The sequence below is a fragment of the Crotalus tigris genome, unplaced genomic scaffold, assembly GCF_016545835.1.
Source record: "Crotalus tigris isolate CLP2741 ecotype Arizona unplaced genomic scaffold, ASM1654583v1 scf7180000024347.1601321, whole genome shotgun sequence".
Classification (NCBI taxonomy): Eukaryota; Metazoa; Chordata; class Lepidosauria; order Squamata; family Viperidae; genus Crotalus; species Crotalus tigris.
The window spans coordinates 786,000-801,247 of record NW_024100516.1 but is presented as its reverse complement, the minus strand read 5'-3'; the positions used below and the strand labels follow the sequence as shown (position 1 = coordinate 801,247).

The following is a 15,248-nucleotide window of genomic DNA, read 5'->3' as shown; positions in this document are numbered from 1 at the left end:
AGTTAATTAGGCAGAGAGCTTCTTGTAAAAAAAAAATCACCAGAGATATGATTAATAGGTTTTAAAGCTATATTGTATATCTCCTTCACCCCCCTCATTTCAGAAGTTTCAAATATCAAAAGAGACAGGCAAGTACAGAAATATTTAGTATTTAATTGTGGAAAAATTTTTACATGAAAATAATTGGCTAATGAAACAAATAATGCAAATGTAAAGCTGTGAATGGCTTAACTCTGGATAAGCAGAAATAGAAATAGTTGAAACACTGATCACAAATAATAAGACTTATTCATCATACTTCATATCAAAGCATATCATATAATTAAAGGCAAGGGAAACCACATTATTGTTTCAGCATCCCCATGGTCATATGCTTAAAACTTTAAGGAAGGTCTTTTTGTAAGAGGAGAAATATATTTCCAGGGTATTACCTTATTTTTCACCCAAGGAGAAAAACACTCATTTCCAAATAGGAGTTTTTTTTTTCCCCCACACACTGACAGTTACAAAAGTATTATTACCTGTCCTTTCTGAAAAATAACTAATTCTTCTGGAATGGTTATCTATGTAAAGCTTAAAGAAAGAAAAAACTGCATTCCAGGAATCAATAGGTCTTTTCTGACTCTAGCTGCCCTCGTACCTGAAGACTTGGAGTGCGCTTAAATATCCTGTTCACTTTGTCAAAACCTCCTTAAGGATGATAAAATAATTAAGATATTCCACAGTAAGACCCCACAGGAGCAGGAATGCACAAGATTGCAGATGTACCTTGTGTTTACAAGAGTACGAAAAACTAAAGATGACTAGTTGTCTTATTGGCAAGGGACCACACACAGGCGTGCACACACATATACACACCCTCCCCACACACCCAGGATGAGAGAAAATGAAAGTCTTTTCTCATTCTCTGCATTTCTAAACAAAATTAACAAACCAAATTGAACCGCTTAGGTAACACCCCCACTCTTGCTAGCTAATTAACCAGTCATTCATAAAATTACCTAGAAGTTGCATATGGTCCAAGAACTGCAAGTTGGTGGCCCCTGTTCTAGGTGTTCTTCAACAGTTGTCCAACATAAAGTGCTTCACTGTGGTCTCAACATGATGCAGTCGACTCAGGCTTAACCGTTGCCAAGTATAGGTTTGTATGCTAAGTTTAGCTAGTAGACTAATTTCAGCTGTGCCAAGTTCTCCTTGCTGCCTATGACATGTGAAATTCAAGGCCGAACATAATCAGAGAGCTCTTCAAGCTATGAAATTGATTTTTTTTTTCAGTGGGAGCACAATCCTTCCAGAACAGCTGAATCCCAAATTCTAAGACAGATTTTTTTTATTGATCAACACCATCATCTATTATGAATATAACCCAGTCCATTATTAATATTACAGTACATGGGAAAATATAACAGAGATTGAAGACATGAGAACATTGATGGCACTTCAATACTAACCTCTAAATTAGCTGTCTCAAATGTCCCATTTAGGTATAAAGTAGAAACCCTACACAAAACTTGAACTCAGATTCCATCATGTTAAACAGAAACACGTTTTAGATTGATCGGAACAGAAAGGCCTAAAGTCACTATGGGAAAATATTGTAAGGCTCAATTCTGTCAGGTATTTCCGAAAGAGATTATTGTCAATGGTATTAAAACTTACTGAGAATTGCAAAAGAAGTAATAGGAATGAACCCTAACTCTACTCCATCCCTTACTGAAGTTCCTAGTACAGATCATCTCTCAGATAAAACACCATCTCCATTCAATACATTGGACAAAAGAATGACTGAGATGGGATCCAGGTTAGAGGCATCAACCGTGACTGGATTCTGATGCCACTCAAATGGAGCCTTTTCTCTGATAGGCTGAGTAAAAAAGCACGATTTTATTTCTCAAACAGTAATTATTGCCGTGGTCATCAAAAATGGGCATTTCCCTTTCTATTTCAAGAAAATAAACCTTAGTTTATCCATTTGTTAATTTGCTTGAATACGCTGCTTATTATTTGTTTTTGTGAGAATTAGTTTTGATCAAGGAATAAACATGGAAAAGAGTGAAGACAATGCTTTTTGCTGTGTAATCAAAAGTAATTAAGTAATTAAAATGCTTAAATCATCATCAACTTAGGCAGATTACAATAAAATAAAATCCAAATCACCACATCAGCAAGTCAAAGAAAACAAATTATAACAAATAAGCCACAAGATTATTATTTATTACCCCCAGAAATCGTGGGCGCTCCATCACTGGAAATTTTCAAGAAGAGACTGGACAATCACCTGTCTGAGATGGTGTAGGTTCTCCTGCTTGAGCAGGAGGCTGGACTAGAAGACCTCCAAGGTCCCTTCCAGCTCTATTCTATTCTATTCTATTCTATTCTATTCTATTCTATTCCATTCTATTCCATTCCATTCCATTCCACTCCACTCCTCTATTCCATTATAATACGACACATTCATACCACAAGACAAGATTAATAAATAAGAAACAAGCCAAAATTTGGTTCCAATAACAATCTTCAAAAGCTTCCAGAAGAATATTGTCTCACTACATTCTGGAAGGTCACCACTGAAAGGGACATCCAGCTTCTGAAGTAAAGTTATTCAAGTGTATGGGAGCCATGATGAAACAACAGCTTTTTCTGGTTCCAGGCCAACCTCACCTCATGAAAATGGGGGACAACACGCAACTTATCCCAGAAGGGTCTCACTAGATGTATCTGTTTTAAATAGACAGTCCTGAAGATACCCACTTTCCAAGCTTTATTTACTGATAATACTTGAATACCCGCTTCAAGAGGGAACAGCAATAATTGACCAGACTGATGCCAAGCAACAAACTTTGTCCATCATTGCAGCAAAATTCCACTATTGCTTAGAATGTGGATAAAACTTGGATGCGGAGCTTTTAAAAAATAAACCTGCAAAATCATGGTTATTAAATCAAGGTTTATTTTGAAAGCTACAAGGTTCTAGCTATTTTAGAAAGGGAAAAGTTGGGAAAACAATAAGGCCACTCAGGGATGTATTCTGTGGTTAACAAAATGAGGAGCAAACCACCAATGGCAAACCACGAGCTATATTATTTAATGGATTTACTTTATGAATCCTTAGAATAGTCTAGTGCAGGGATGTCAAACTGCTGGCCCATGGGCCGGATGCATAATCTGGAAGCCATGCCCACCCCATTGCCGGCAATGGCAAAACCGTCCCGATATGTTGCGTGACATCATGTGACGTAGCGAGTTTGACATGTCTGGTCTAGTGGTTCCGCAAGAGAAAAAAAGTAATCAAACTCTGACATATATAATGTTAGGCATTTTACCGACCCCAGTAAGTACAACAGACACATTATTAATCAAATAAGCCAATAGGCCAGGGTGTGCCATATAGAAAGCCAAGTTTGTCCGTCTGTGTGTATTAGCCTTAAGCTGCAACATTAGAAATACTATTTGACCAACAAATGAAATAGTATAGATGCTACGTATCACAGATTTGTATCACTGAATGTTCTCAAACAATCGAATGGGAAAAATAATCTTAAATCTAAAAATATACCATCACAAGAGGAAGGCAAGTGTTAAACATAGAGGTATTTTTTATGGGTTATAAACGGTACAATCAAAACAAAAATATATTGGCCTAGCCCGGGGTCTTGAAACTTGGCCCTTTGATGACTTGTGGACTTCAACTCCCAGAATTCCTCAGCCAGGTGTGCCTGGCTAAGGAATTCTGGGAGTTGAAGTCCACAAGTCATCAAAGAGCCAAGTTTGAAGACCCCTGCCCTAGCCACTACTTGTGAGACCTGGGACCCAAAATGTTTCAGACACAGAACACCTATTCTCAAGGTGGCTGAGAACAATTCAAGTGGTGTCCACACAGGGACCCAAATTTAGAGTGACCTGAATTCGGTTTAATAGCTCTTTTACGAGCGCTAATTAACCTTGTAGTAGTATACACAGAAACAGCAACTTACAAGACAAGGAATGTGTGCCTTTGGGTAAATATTCAAAGAGCAGAGAACTCTCTTCTCCAAGCAGGTCAGCTTTCAAGGACAATAAGCTATTCTTGCTCATAAGAGCTGCCCGCAAGTTAGCAACTGCTACAGCCTGAAGTGCATCCTCTTTCTCTGGAGTAAGTGGCTGAGAGAGATAACTCACTTCACCTCCTAGGAGTGCTTCATCAACCTTTGCATAAAGATCCACTCTCTCTATTCTGTTGTCAGAATGGTTGGGCTCTGCCCCTGTCAGATCCACACCTGCATGAAAAAGAAAGAAAGAAAGAAACATAAGTTTACATTTAAGCATGGAGACCTAGAAGAAGTGAATTTGTAAAACTCTTCCTTCACATTTGAGCTCACAGCGTCAGCTTCAAAGCTAAAAGGCTCAAAATATATGCTTCCCCCCCCCCCCGGTTACATTTCACATATCAATGTTATTATCCCTTTGCTGATATTACATCCAAAGAGTGTACGCTTTGCAAGATACACTATATACTGTCACTTTGTAGTATCTTTGCTGCTATAGTACGAAAGACTAATTACCCAGTTATGTAAAATTACTTCAGATTAGCTTTTTGTTCCTTTTGTTAACTCTGCTACAGTTTAATCAAAGAGTATACTACTGTTAAATAACATTTTATACCCGTGGTGGCAAACCTATGTCATGGGTGCCACAGGTGGCACGCAGAGCCCTCTCTGTGGGCACGTGCACTGTTGCCCCAGTCCTAGGCCTACTTAATTTTTCAAGATCAGGCATGGTTGGCCAGGTGCTTCCAACTATTTTGACAATATAATTAGATAGACTTATATACGGGAATATACTTTGACAATATGATTACATATGTAATTGCATAATGCTGATGTAACCATCTAGCTTAGTGGAGGCGAACCTATGGCACGGGTGCCAGAGGCGGCACTCGGAGCCCTTTCTGTGGGCACGCGCGCCGTCACCCTAGTCCTAGGCCTTCAGCTGGGTTTTATAACACCTTTTCGCTTTAGGCCTCTACTGCCCTGTGCAAAAAAAAAAAAGGTTCAATCAATCAATTTCAACTTCTCGCAGGGAAAAAAAAAGATTTCGCAGAGTTGGAATTGCTTGATTGAACTTTTTAATCCCACCCCATCTGCCGTTATCACTGAAGCCACGCCCACCCAATGGGCCACACCCACCCGGCACCCGACGATGCATAAGTGGGTTTTGGGTTGCAGTTTGGGCACTCGGTCTCTAAAAGGTTCGCCATCACTGTTTTATACTATTCCCTAACTTAAAAGGTATGTTAAAAAGCAGGTCTCTCGTGAAATTTATTACTCCCATAGCAATGTACCTTGATTTTTTTACAATAATTTTCAAAGATCAAGTAGCAGAATGTGAAGATTATGATAGATCTGACAGGAAGTTATTATAGGATGCGAATTGCCAAGTTTTTAAATTAACCAGCTCAGCAAAATAGATACTAAAAATTCTCCAAAAGTCATTTTAAAAGAAGTTAAGGATATGACCTTGTTAGTATTTATCAGCATCTACTATGTATGGTCCATTGAAATCAGAGGTTTTGTTAAGTTAAAAAAAAAAATGCTTCCCTTCCTAATTTCACCTAGTATTTTTCACTAATAAGAAATTGTTATGACAGAAAATACTTATGATAAATGCTAAAGAATCATAACTGTACCATACATGAAAAATATTGTTCTGTCTGAATACCTGATTGCCAAGGACCCATCCCGATTGTCAAATCATAATGGCACTAAGTAGCCAATCTAGGCCTTTAGTTTGACAGAGTTGCTACCTCTAAAACCATCTGTTCAGAATACATCTAATCAATTCTCATAGTACAAGAGTTCCTTGTACAAGAGCTATTTATTCTTCAGAGAATAGCTTCAAACAAATCTAAAGCAAACAGAATTATTTTTGATCTAGAGCAGCGGTTCTCAACCTATGGGTCGCGACCCCATTTGGGGTCGATCGACCATTTCACGGGGGTCACCAAGCAAGGCTGCCTGCCATTTTTTCCCCTTTTCCGGCGGGTGCCTTACCTCCCTCGGGCTGGGCCAGCTGGTGGCCCAGCCGGTGGTCGGCCTGCTCCGTCTCTACCACTTGCCAGCTACACCTCGGCCAGTGCAGGGGGCGGCACCACGCATGTGCGGCGCTCCCGGGCAGGGAAAGTCCTCGACTTATGACGGGTTTAGTCCTCGACTTACAACCGGTTGGGGGTCGCGGCATTAAAAAGGTTGAGAACCACTGATCTAGAGAGTCTCATTTTATTGCCTGGATACCTAGTTCTTAATCCTAGTAGTATCTCAGCTCTCTTCTGGTGTGTTCTCATTGCCAGAAAATTTCTTCTTACTTCTATGTTGGATCTCTCTTAACAAGCTTCCACCTATTACTTCTTGTCTTGCCTTCTGGAGCTTTGGAGAATAAGTCAAATCTCCGGTTCTCTGCGACAGCTGCTCAAGTACTAGAAGACAGTTATCATGTCCCTCCTAATCCTTCTCTTTGATAGGCTAGAATCAGACATAGCTAGCTCCCTCAACCGTTCATCATATGATTTAGCCTCCAGATCCTTTTTCGTCTTTGTTGCTCTTCTCTGTGAAGCGGTATATAAGTCTAAGGCAGTGATTCTCAACCTGTGGGTCGGGACCCCATTTGGGGTCGAACGACCATTTCACCGGGGTCGCCAAACAACACAGTCCGTCATTTTTTTTTTTCCTTTTCCTTAGCTGTGCTACTCCCTTTTATTCTGTTGGCTGTTGAAAGCCAATAGAATAGACTCTCTTGAATAAAGTCTAATTCTATTGGCTTTCAAAAGCCAATAGGAATTGTCCAGGCTGTCTCTGCCCTGCTGAGCCTGCTAAAAGTCCCATTCTGCAAACGGTGCTGCACCAGTTGAATAGTCCTCGACTTACTACCGGTTGAGTAGTCCTCGACTTACGACCCAGTTGGGGGGGGGTTACGGCATTAAAAAGGTTGAGAACCACTGGTCTAAGGACTATTGCTATTGATCTCTTTGCATGATTTCCCCCCCCCCTCCCATGATTTAATGTAGTTATTAAATAGTCTGAATTACAGATTTGTCACTGGCAAGCCAAGGTCACAAGGACATCTAGCAAGTTGATAGAACCATTTCCTGAATATGTTCTTTTAGAAATCAGGACCAGAAAAGTGTTATTATGGTATCAATAACAATAAAAGTCACTGAGGTCTGTCAAAGCCATTCTTGCCTTGTCTAGTTACCAGATATTGCCGTTTGAGATCACACCACTGCAGTCAATTAAGCAACTTGGAAACAAGATTTTTTTTAAAAAAATCAGGGTAATCAGTATCTATAAATAAGCATTGAACTACCTTGCTGTCCTTCTTCTTTGGGAGCAGAAGAACAAACCATTTTCAAGTTCTTAGTACATAAGAACCAATTACACTGGAAGGCCAGCAAAATCATTTCCAGATTTTGTTATCCTATTTCAGCATTCTATTTTCACACCCACATCAGGAAACTGATGAACCAAGAGCTGTGCTGTCCAAGATTAAATTTACTGCTGTTATATGAAGAAGGGCAAGACCATGAACTATGATACAATGGTGATAGAAGTTGACACAGATAAATGAAAAACTTAATTAAATTGTGGGAGCTGTATCAGACATTGCAGGAATACAAATTGAAAAACCTCCTCCATCTGTTACAGAAAGGAGTTGGAGCAGTTAATAAATAGAAACTCAGATTTAAAATTTTAAATAAAGCCTCCAGTTTATTAATGGGTCATTTATAAAAAAAATCTGATTTCTGCTAACCATTATCAATCTGAAAAACAAACTGAATAAAGTAATAGAACTAGATTTCTGATATATGTACAGAAAAAATTGAGATTTTAAACAGTGGTCTTGACGTTGATGTATCTTAATGATAGAGAACTCAATTTATAGGATTAATAAACTCTTTAAAAAGAGGAGTAGACGAAACTGTTTTAGCTATATTCAGTCTTCTAAATCTTGCTAAAGCCACACTCCCAGAATTGGACACAGTCAAAACAATTTTAAATTATAGCTATTTTTCAATGTCCCTTCCTTTCCAATGGAAATTATTAACTTAAAAATATTATGAAACCAGTGTCATAAACAATTATGGTACATGCCATGTCCCATTTGGTATTTTGCCACATATTTATAATACTTGAAATTAGTTCCAGTTAGTTCACAGGGGCTGGAGTTATACACCACATGAAGTATAATGTAATTTCTTCGATATTAATTTAGGGAATTGTGTAAAATCATCAATTACTGTATGACCTGTAAACCATGCTTTATTTAGCAGAATTTTGAACTACTGCAGTTGTGATTTAGTCAATATATGAAGGGGGCATTATCATAGTAGCCGTGGTTAGAATGTCGTATTGCAAGCTAACTCTGTCCACAGCCAGGAGTTAGATCCTGGACAGTTCAACATTGACTTCAGAGGTTGGTAAAATGAGGACCCAGATTGTTGGGGGCAATATGCTGACATGTGTTAATTGCTCAGAAAGTACTGTAAAGCACTATGGAGCAGTATATAAGTCTAAGTGCTACTGCTATAGTAACCGAGGGTGTGCTAGTAGGGTAAGAGAAATATATATTTACAACCAATCCCTCTTCCAGCTTTCCTTCTATTTCCCACCTAACTGATTGCTCTACTGCTATTCTCTCTGTCCACTTGGAATTATTGTTCAGTACTAGTTCAGTTCATAAGGCGGCCAAATTAACCCTTGATTTGATGAGGAAATTCAATCTGGGATACATTAATAAGGTCTGGAGGGGTAAAATGAGTGGAATTATTTTAATCTGGTTTTGCACATAAAGATTCATGGTACATAACCATCCTAGGCTTGGCATTGGGGTAGTGCAGGGGTCTTTAAACTTGGTCCTTTTATGACTTGTGGACTTCAACTCCCAGAATTCCTCAGCCAGGCATGCCTGGCTGAGGAATTCTGAGAGTTGAAGTCCACAAGTCATAAAAGGACCAAGTTTGAAGATCCCTGAGAGAGACAGATTGCAGTTGGCCTGCCTTCCACTGTATTACCCAATGGCTTTTCTACATGAACTGGCTGAAGTAATTTTGAGAATGAAGTTGTATGCCTCAGGGTAATTTTCTAAGGGGACATTCATGCTATCTTGGATAATCCATTTGGGGATTTTATGGATTCCGTGGCAACCACCAGGCTTTTGAGTGCATCAGTGACCACACACAGGGTAAGACATTCTGTTGATTTCATCTCATACGCTCTTGATCTGGCATTCACCCCATTGTGTGAGACAGATGACCTGATGATAGGAGGGGTTGAAATCACATGATTATATAAGATCATTTGCTGGTAAAGTTTGATTTCACAACATTAGTGTTCTGCTACAGAGATTAAGGGAATCAACCTCAGAACCTCTTGCAGCCCATCTTAGAACCTCTTGACCAGTGGTTCTCAACCTTTTTAGTGCCACGACCCCCAACCGGTCATAAGTCGAGGACTACTCAACGGGTGCAGCACCATTTGCAGAATGGGACTTTTGGCAGGCTCAGCAGGGCAGAGACAGCCTGGACAATTCCTGTTGGCTTTTGAAAGCCAACAGAATTAGACTCTATTCAAGAGAGTCTATTCTATTGGCTTTCAAAAGCCAATAGAATAAAAGGGAGTAGCACAGCTAAGGAAAAGGGGAAAAAAATGGCGGACTGCATTGTTTGGCGACCCCCGTGAAATGGTCGTTCGACCCCAAATGGGGTCCCGACCTACAGGTTGAGAACCACTGCTCTTGACTATTGCACATCATAGCTTATTAAAAATGAGCCACAGGCATGGACCAAATGGGCCCCTGGAATGGATAATGCAGGGGTCCCCAATCCCCGGTCCGTGGTACCAGGCCGCGGCATACCAGCAACCGGTCCACACAAACAAGCAAAGCCCCATCCGCGGGATGCAGGCAGCACACAAAACCACACCCATCCAGGCGCCTGAACTCTTCAGCGGAGCTGCAGCCTCAAGCTCCACTCCCGAACGCGCTTACCGCTGGCTGGACTAACAGTCGCTAGTCCAAGCCGTTTGTTAGTTCAGGGCCCTTCTTGAGGTGATGGGAGGGGGTGTGGGGAGGGGGGAGAGGGATGGGGCCCTGTCCTCAACAAGGCCTGATACCTTCCCAGTGAAGGAATTTAGATATCCCTAGTATTTTTGGAATGGAAATTTTAGAATTTGGTAGTGATCTAATTCAAAGGAAATAATCCAATTAACTAAGCTACTGGAAATGAAATCCACCAATGGAGACTGTACTTGCCTAAGAGCCAAACTTGCACGTCTGTCCAGTGGGCGAGATCAGTCAAGACTGGGATCTCATGGTCCAGGACGGGCGTGGCAACTTTGGCTGACTGATCTGATTGGGCAGGAATACAGTTTCAACCCATTGGTGGATTCTCCATCTCCAGTGCTGGAGAAGAGTACATTCCTGGATCCACAAGTTCTTAAAACTGTTGCCTGAATCCCTTGGTAAAATCCCTTTCTGGATAAGATTGAAACACCAATGATGGTATAATTGCAGGATCTCTTGGAAAAGGAAGATGACTACAATATGGTTTCAGATCAATTTCTTTGTCTTTCTGATTAAGAGCACTGTGGAGATCAGTAAAGCACTATTTTGTGCACCAGAGCTATTTAATATCTGCATGAGGCCTACAGGTGTGGTTATTAAGTAGTTTAAAGTAATGAGAACAATATGCCATTGTAAGTATGAAAATACTCAAGAGAATAGAGAAGAACGTGAAATTTCAAAATCTGACATAAAAGTCAATAATTAGGACAAGCTATAGTCAAGGAAAGCAGCTGGGTTGCCACAATTACAAAGGATAGTAGCAATTTATTTTAAAGGGCAGCATAAATAGATTAGTGAATAGTAGTCTCTAATTAAGCAAATCTTTAAAGCAAACAAGAAAAGCATTCAAAAATAGAAAGGAAGTAAACTCCAATATAGAGAGTTAAATGCATTATTGCAGGAAAGGCAGCTCTTATGGGGAGGAGTAGATGCAATAGAAGATTTTGAGTTTGAGGAAAATGGAATACAGGGTGGGGAAGGGAAATAGACACATAGATAAAAGTGGGGTTGGGGTGGAGCCCTTTTAAAACTAGGGTGTAGTCAAACAAAAGTCTGAGTTTTAAGCAATCTCTTAGCTTCTTTTTAAAAATAACTTGACCTAACCCTGTCATAAAGAAGCCTTAAAATAGAGCTGTTCCCACAGCCTCACTGCTTTACTTATCCTGTAATTGTTCCATGAAACCCGAATATTATAGTCCACCAATTATTGCTGTACAATTACTCAGGGCTACCTCTATTCATTTTGCTGAAGTTAGTGGCTGCTCTGTGCAACATTTTTTTGTACACGCTGCCTATTCTCAGCTTTTCCTCTTCTAATCCCCTCCAGTTGCACCTGGTAACACAATTCCACAACCTCCATCCAATTATCCATCGCACAACTCACATGCCCTCTCCAACCCTGCTCTCAGTTGAAAATCAGTGTACCTTACTCAATCCACCCTGCCAGTCCCTTTTGTCAGAAGTAAAGTCTTCATCCTGGTTCATCCAAGCCGTGAATAAATAAGCAAACATGGCGACTGCTTTGGGAAGGTTACAGTTTATTGCAGAAAGATGGTTCTTCAGGAAGAGTAGAGGAGAGAAGGGCTGAGCACATGGGGTAGTAGGTTTTTATGCCCCCCTCTAGCCTTTTGTTTGGAATAGTTTCCTGTTCCTGTGGCATGAACCTTGAAGCTGTTTCTGAGTGTTTGTCTAGGCCTTGATATCTGTGGTTTAATCCTATTATCATATCCTGCTTCCTAGGTGATGGGGCTAATGACTCCTAGAGTTTGGGTGGGGTATGCAGATCTTCTCTTTTGTCTTCTTGATTGCTCCGGCTTCAATTCTCTGATGGTTTTACATCTGCATTTGTATGGGGCTAAAGTCTTGCTTGGGGCAGAGAGAGAGATTTGGGGCCAGGTTTGGTTTTAAAAAGTATATATTTTTCTGCCCTTTTTAATATTTCCTTCTCTGGGCTAACTTCCCTCACTTTCAAATCCCATAGCCACCTAGATCAGGTAGGAGATAATCCTTTCCTCCCTCCTAAAGCAAATCTCTCTCTTTCTCACTGCTAAACAATGGAATAGTTTATTCACAATAAACTTATTTTTCTCAACAGTTTTCTTGGAGGTGAAGATATTTTATTAGTTTGTTAACTTTTTTTCTCTTTTTATTCTTGCTTTTTTATTCACTAAAGTCATAAAAATAGTCTACAAAAGTTAGAATCAATCAATCAGTCCATCACCTGGTCAATCTATTAAGGAAGCTGATTATTTTATTAATTCAAGAACATTTCAGTATGTCTACACATGCACACATGCACCTACATGAAGAGAGCGTATTAATTTAATTGGGTTTTATACTATAGCAATCGTAAGACTCTTTGCAGGTACACATAAACAGGACATAAACATCCATGCTAAAAAAAATAACATGTTTATAATACAAAAAGTCTAAAACACTCAAATCATTAGTCTAAAACAGTGTTTCTCAACCTTGACAATTTTAAGGCATGTGGACTTCAACTCCCAGAATTCCACAGCCAGCAATGCTGGCTGTGGAATTCTGGGAGTTGAAGTCCACATGCCTTAAAATTGTCAAGGGTGAGAAACACTGGTCTAAAACATGGGTCTCCAAACCCGGGCTGTGGAGTACTACCAGGCCACAGCCTGTTGGGAAGTAGGCTATCTAAGTGGCAGCCGAATGTATGAAGCTTCATTTGCACATGCACAGGATTTAGGACTAAGACCCTCACCCCCCTGCCACCAAAAACACTGATGGCACTGCCAGCGATCCATGGAATCAAAAAGGTTGGGGAACCCTGGTCTAAAAGCTAGAACTATTTTTTCAGTTCCCATTCTCCAATGCAATATTGGTAAATAGTAAATAGGGAAAATAACAATTATTATAATTATTGCTTAAACTCAGCAGCTGCATGATATTTTAAGGACTGCCTAGTAAGAAACATTTTAAACATTCAAATAAGCAATAAATGCTAAGTATTATTAAGATTTATTTCCAGTGCTAAGCAATAGGCTTGTATGTAATGACTGACACTTCGCAAACTGGAATGCTAAATATTTGATTCAGAGAGATTTGGGTCTCTTTCGGATTTCCTAGATTTCAATAAAATACTCCTTAAAGTCTAGATTCTGCTCCAGTTCCAGGTCAAATAAAGCTTCATACAAAGTGATCAGACTGTTGATATATCTACTTCAACTATCTGTGTAAACTATCAGCAGCTATCTATAAGGTTTCAGAAGATTTTTCCCAGATCTAACATGACATTCCAAAAAAAGGAATCTAGGACCTCTTGAACGCTAAGCATATTTTCTACATTAGCAAATAGCAGTGACCATTTTCCTACATTTGAGGAGGTAAAACATACAATCTTTCTCACAGCTTTACCCTTCTTTCCGGATGCCAATGCAGTGTTAAATAACTTTCATCATACACATTCCAGAGAGGACTAACTAGTAGCAGAATGTATTGTACTGATCTTTAAAAGCTTCTGTCCTTTTTCAAGGACCGTGCATGAGATGTATTTTCCCTTTAGTACTTTTTGTCATTCCTCATCCTCCAGTTTTTCTGATGACTCTGTAGGTGTTCAAAAGCCGTTTGTTTGTTTGTTTGACTGAAGCACTGCATCTTATTTTATACTTTTTTTCTTTTTAATTCATTTGGAAGCAATCCTTTATGTCTCTCTTCAACAGAATATGTTCCCATTTTAAAATCTATAATTAAAAAAGAAACCTCATCTCTTCATCTTCTAAATAAAATTTGGTTTTGTTTATCTCTGGTAGGATTAGCCAATCTCTTAAGGCAGTGTTTTTCAAACTGTTTGTAATGATCTGACACTGTTTGACCCAATACTGTAATCTCTTTTTCCAGTCTCATAGAGTCACCCTCCAAAGCCCCAGAATCTGTTGTTTTACACAAGCATCTCAGCAGCAGTAGGGCCAAATTGAATCCTTGACTCACAAACAAGCAATTACAAATTGTTCTATTACCCCAAAGATGTGCCCAAATTACCCTTTGGGGATAGTTATCCCTGGTTTTTAAAAAAACCAGTCTTAAGGATTCTTGTATCAAAAGCCCTGATAGGAACACACAATTAACACTCAAGATTTGTGTATGGTCTCTATTAATCAGGTTTAATGCCAGTTTCAAAAAGGGGTCAAGTTACAGGTTCATGGAATCAGGATATACCCCGTACCCTCATTTGTGATTACGTTAAGATAGAATCTCTGCGAGTTGCTTGAACTTCGTCACAGAATCCCTATGTAAGATGGGACCCTTGCTTAAAAGGTAAATATGACATGTTTCCTCATTTGCCACATTTTGAAATCCTCCCTCTTCTTTTTCAATCAAAGAATCGAACTGCTTGTAGCAGGAATAACCAAGGCGCTGACCTCAAAAGCAGAAAGGCAGGCCCTGGGTGTGAAATTCCAGGGTTTTTGGGTGGGTGTGAGCCCTCCTATCTTTTACATTAAAGTTCAGCTAGTAGTTCCACTATTATGCACTACTTTATTCAAAATGGTTCTGTACTTCCTGTGAAAACATTTAGAGAGGACCAGTTTAAGATCCTACCCCAACAAAAGGTGAGGAGGATGTGAGATAGAAGGCTGACTTTCTCTGTGGTTTCCCTGATTTTATATGTGTTTGTTCCCTTTGTTCTTGGTATGAAGAAACTTCTTCTTGAGCGGACAATTCCACTTTAAGTACAAGGGTGACTCCCTGGCCTTTTCTGATTATGTTGCAATGTTTTTATGGTGGAGAAGTGGGATGCTTTTTGGAAAGACACTGATTTTTAAGGAAAGGAAGTTTTATTTCTTCATGTTTTTAGATATACATAACCTAGTAAAAGGGTAGTATAGAATTTTAATAAATAAAGTAAAATCATCTTCCCCAGGTTTTGATTCCTTGATTTCTTTTTCTACTCATCGCATTCCTTTTTTTGCTGATGTACTGCAGTTAGTTTAAAATGGTTTTAAGTACATTTAATTTATCATCTTAAAATCTAGTGTTAATGTCCAATTAGAAACTAGAGACACAATTTTAAAGAAAATTTGTAACTGGACACTAACCACAAAGTAAAAAGCAACAGATAAGCATTCACTGAAAACTGCTTTCTCTTTTTTCCCATTCTGGGTCAGTTGGTTAATTAGAATGTTAGGAGG

The 15,248-nt window shown here is 39.4% G+C and overlaps 1 protein-coding gene across 2 annotated transcripts in view; it reads right to left on the bottom strand.

The window, feature by feature from the left end:
* The window catches only part of ZBTB46 (zinc finger and BTB domain containing 46), a 70,947-nt gene that overhangs the window by 32,142 nt on the left and 23,557 nt on the right, over nt 1-15,248 (bottom strand). For both annotated transcript variants that reach the window (XM_039326926.1, XM_039326927.1), the window contains exon 3: nt 3,975-4,256. In XM_039326926.1, coding sequence (XP_039182860.1) covers nt 3,975-4,256 — 282 coding nt within the window. The remainder of the gene's footprint in view (nt 1-3,974; nt 4,257-15,248) is intronic.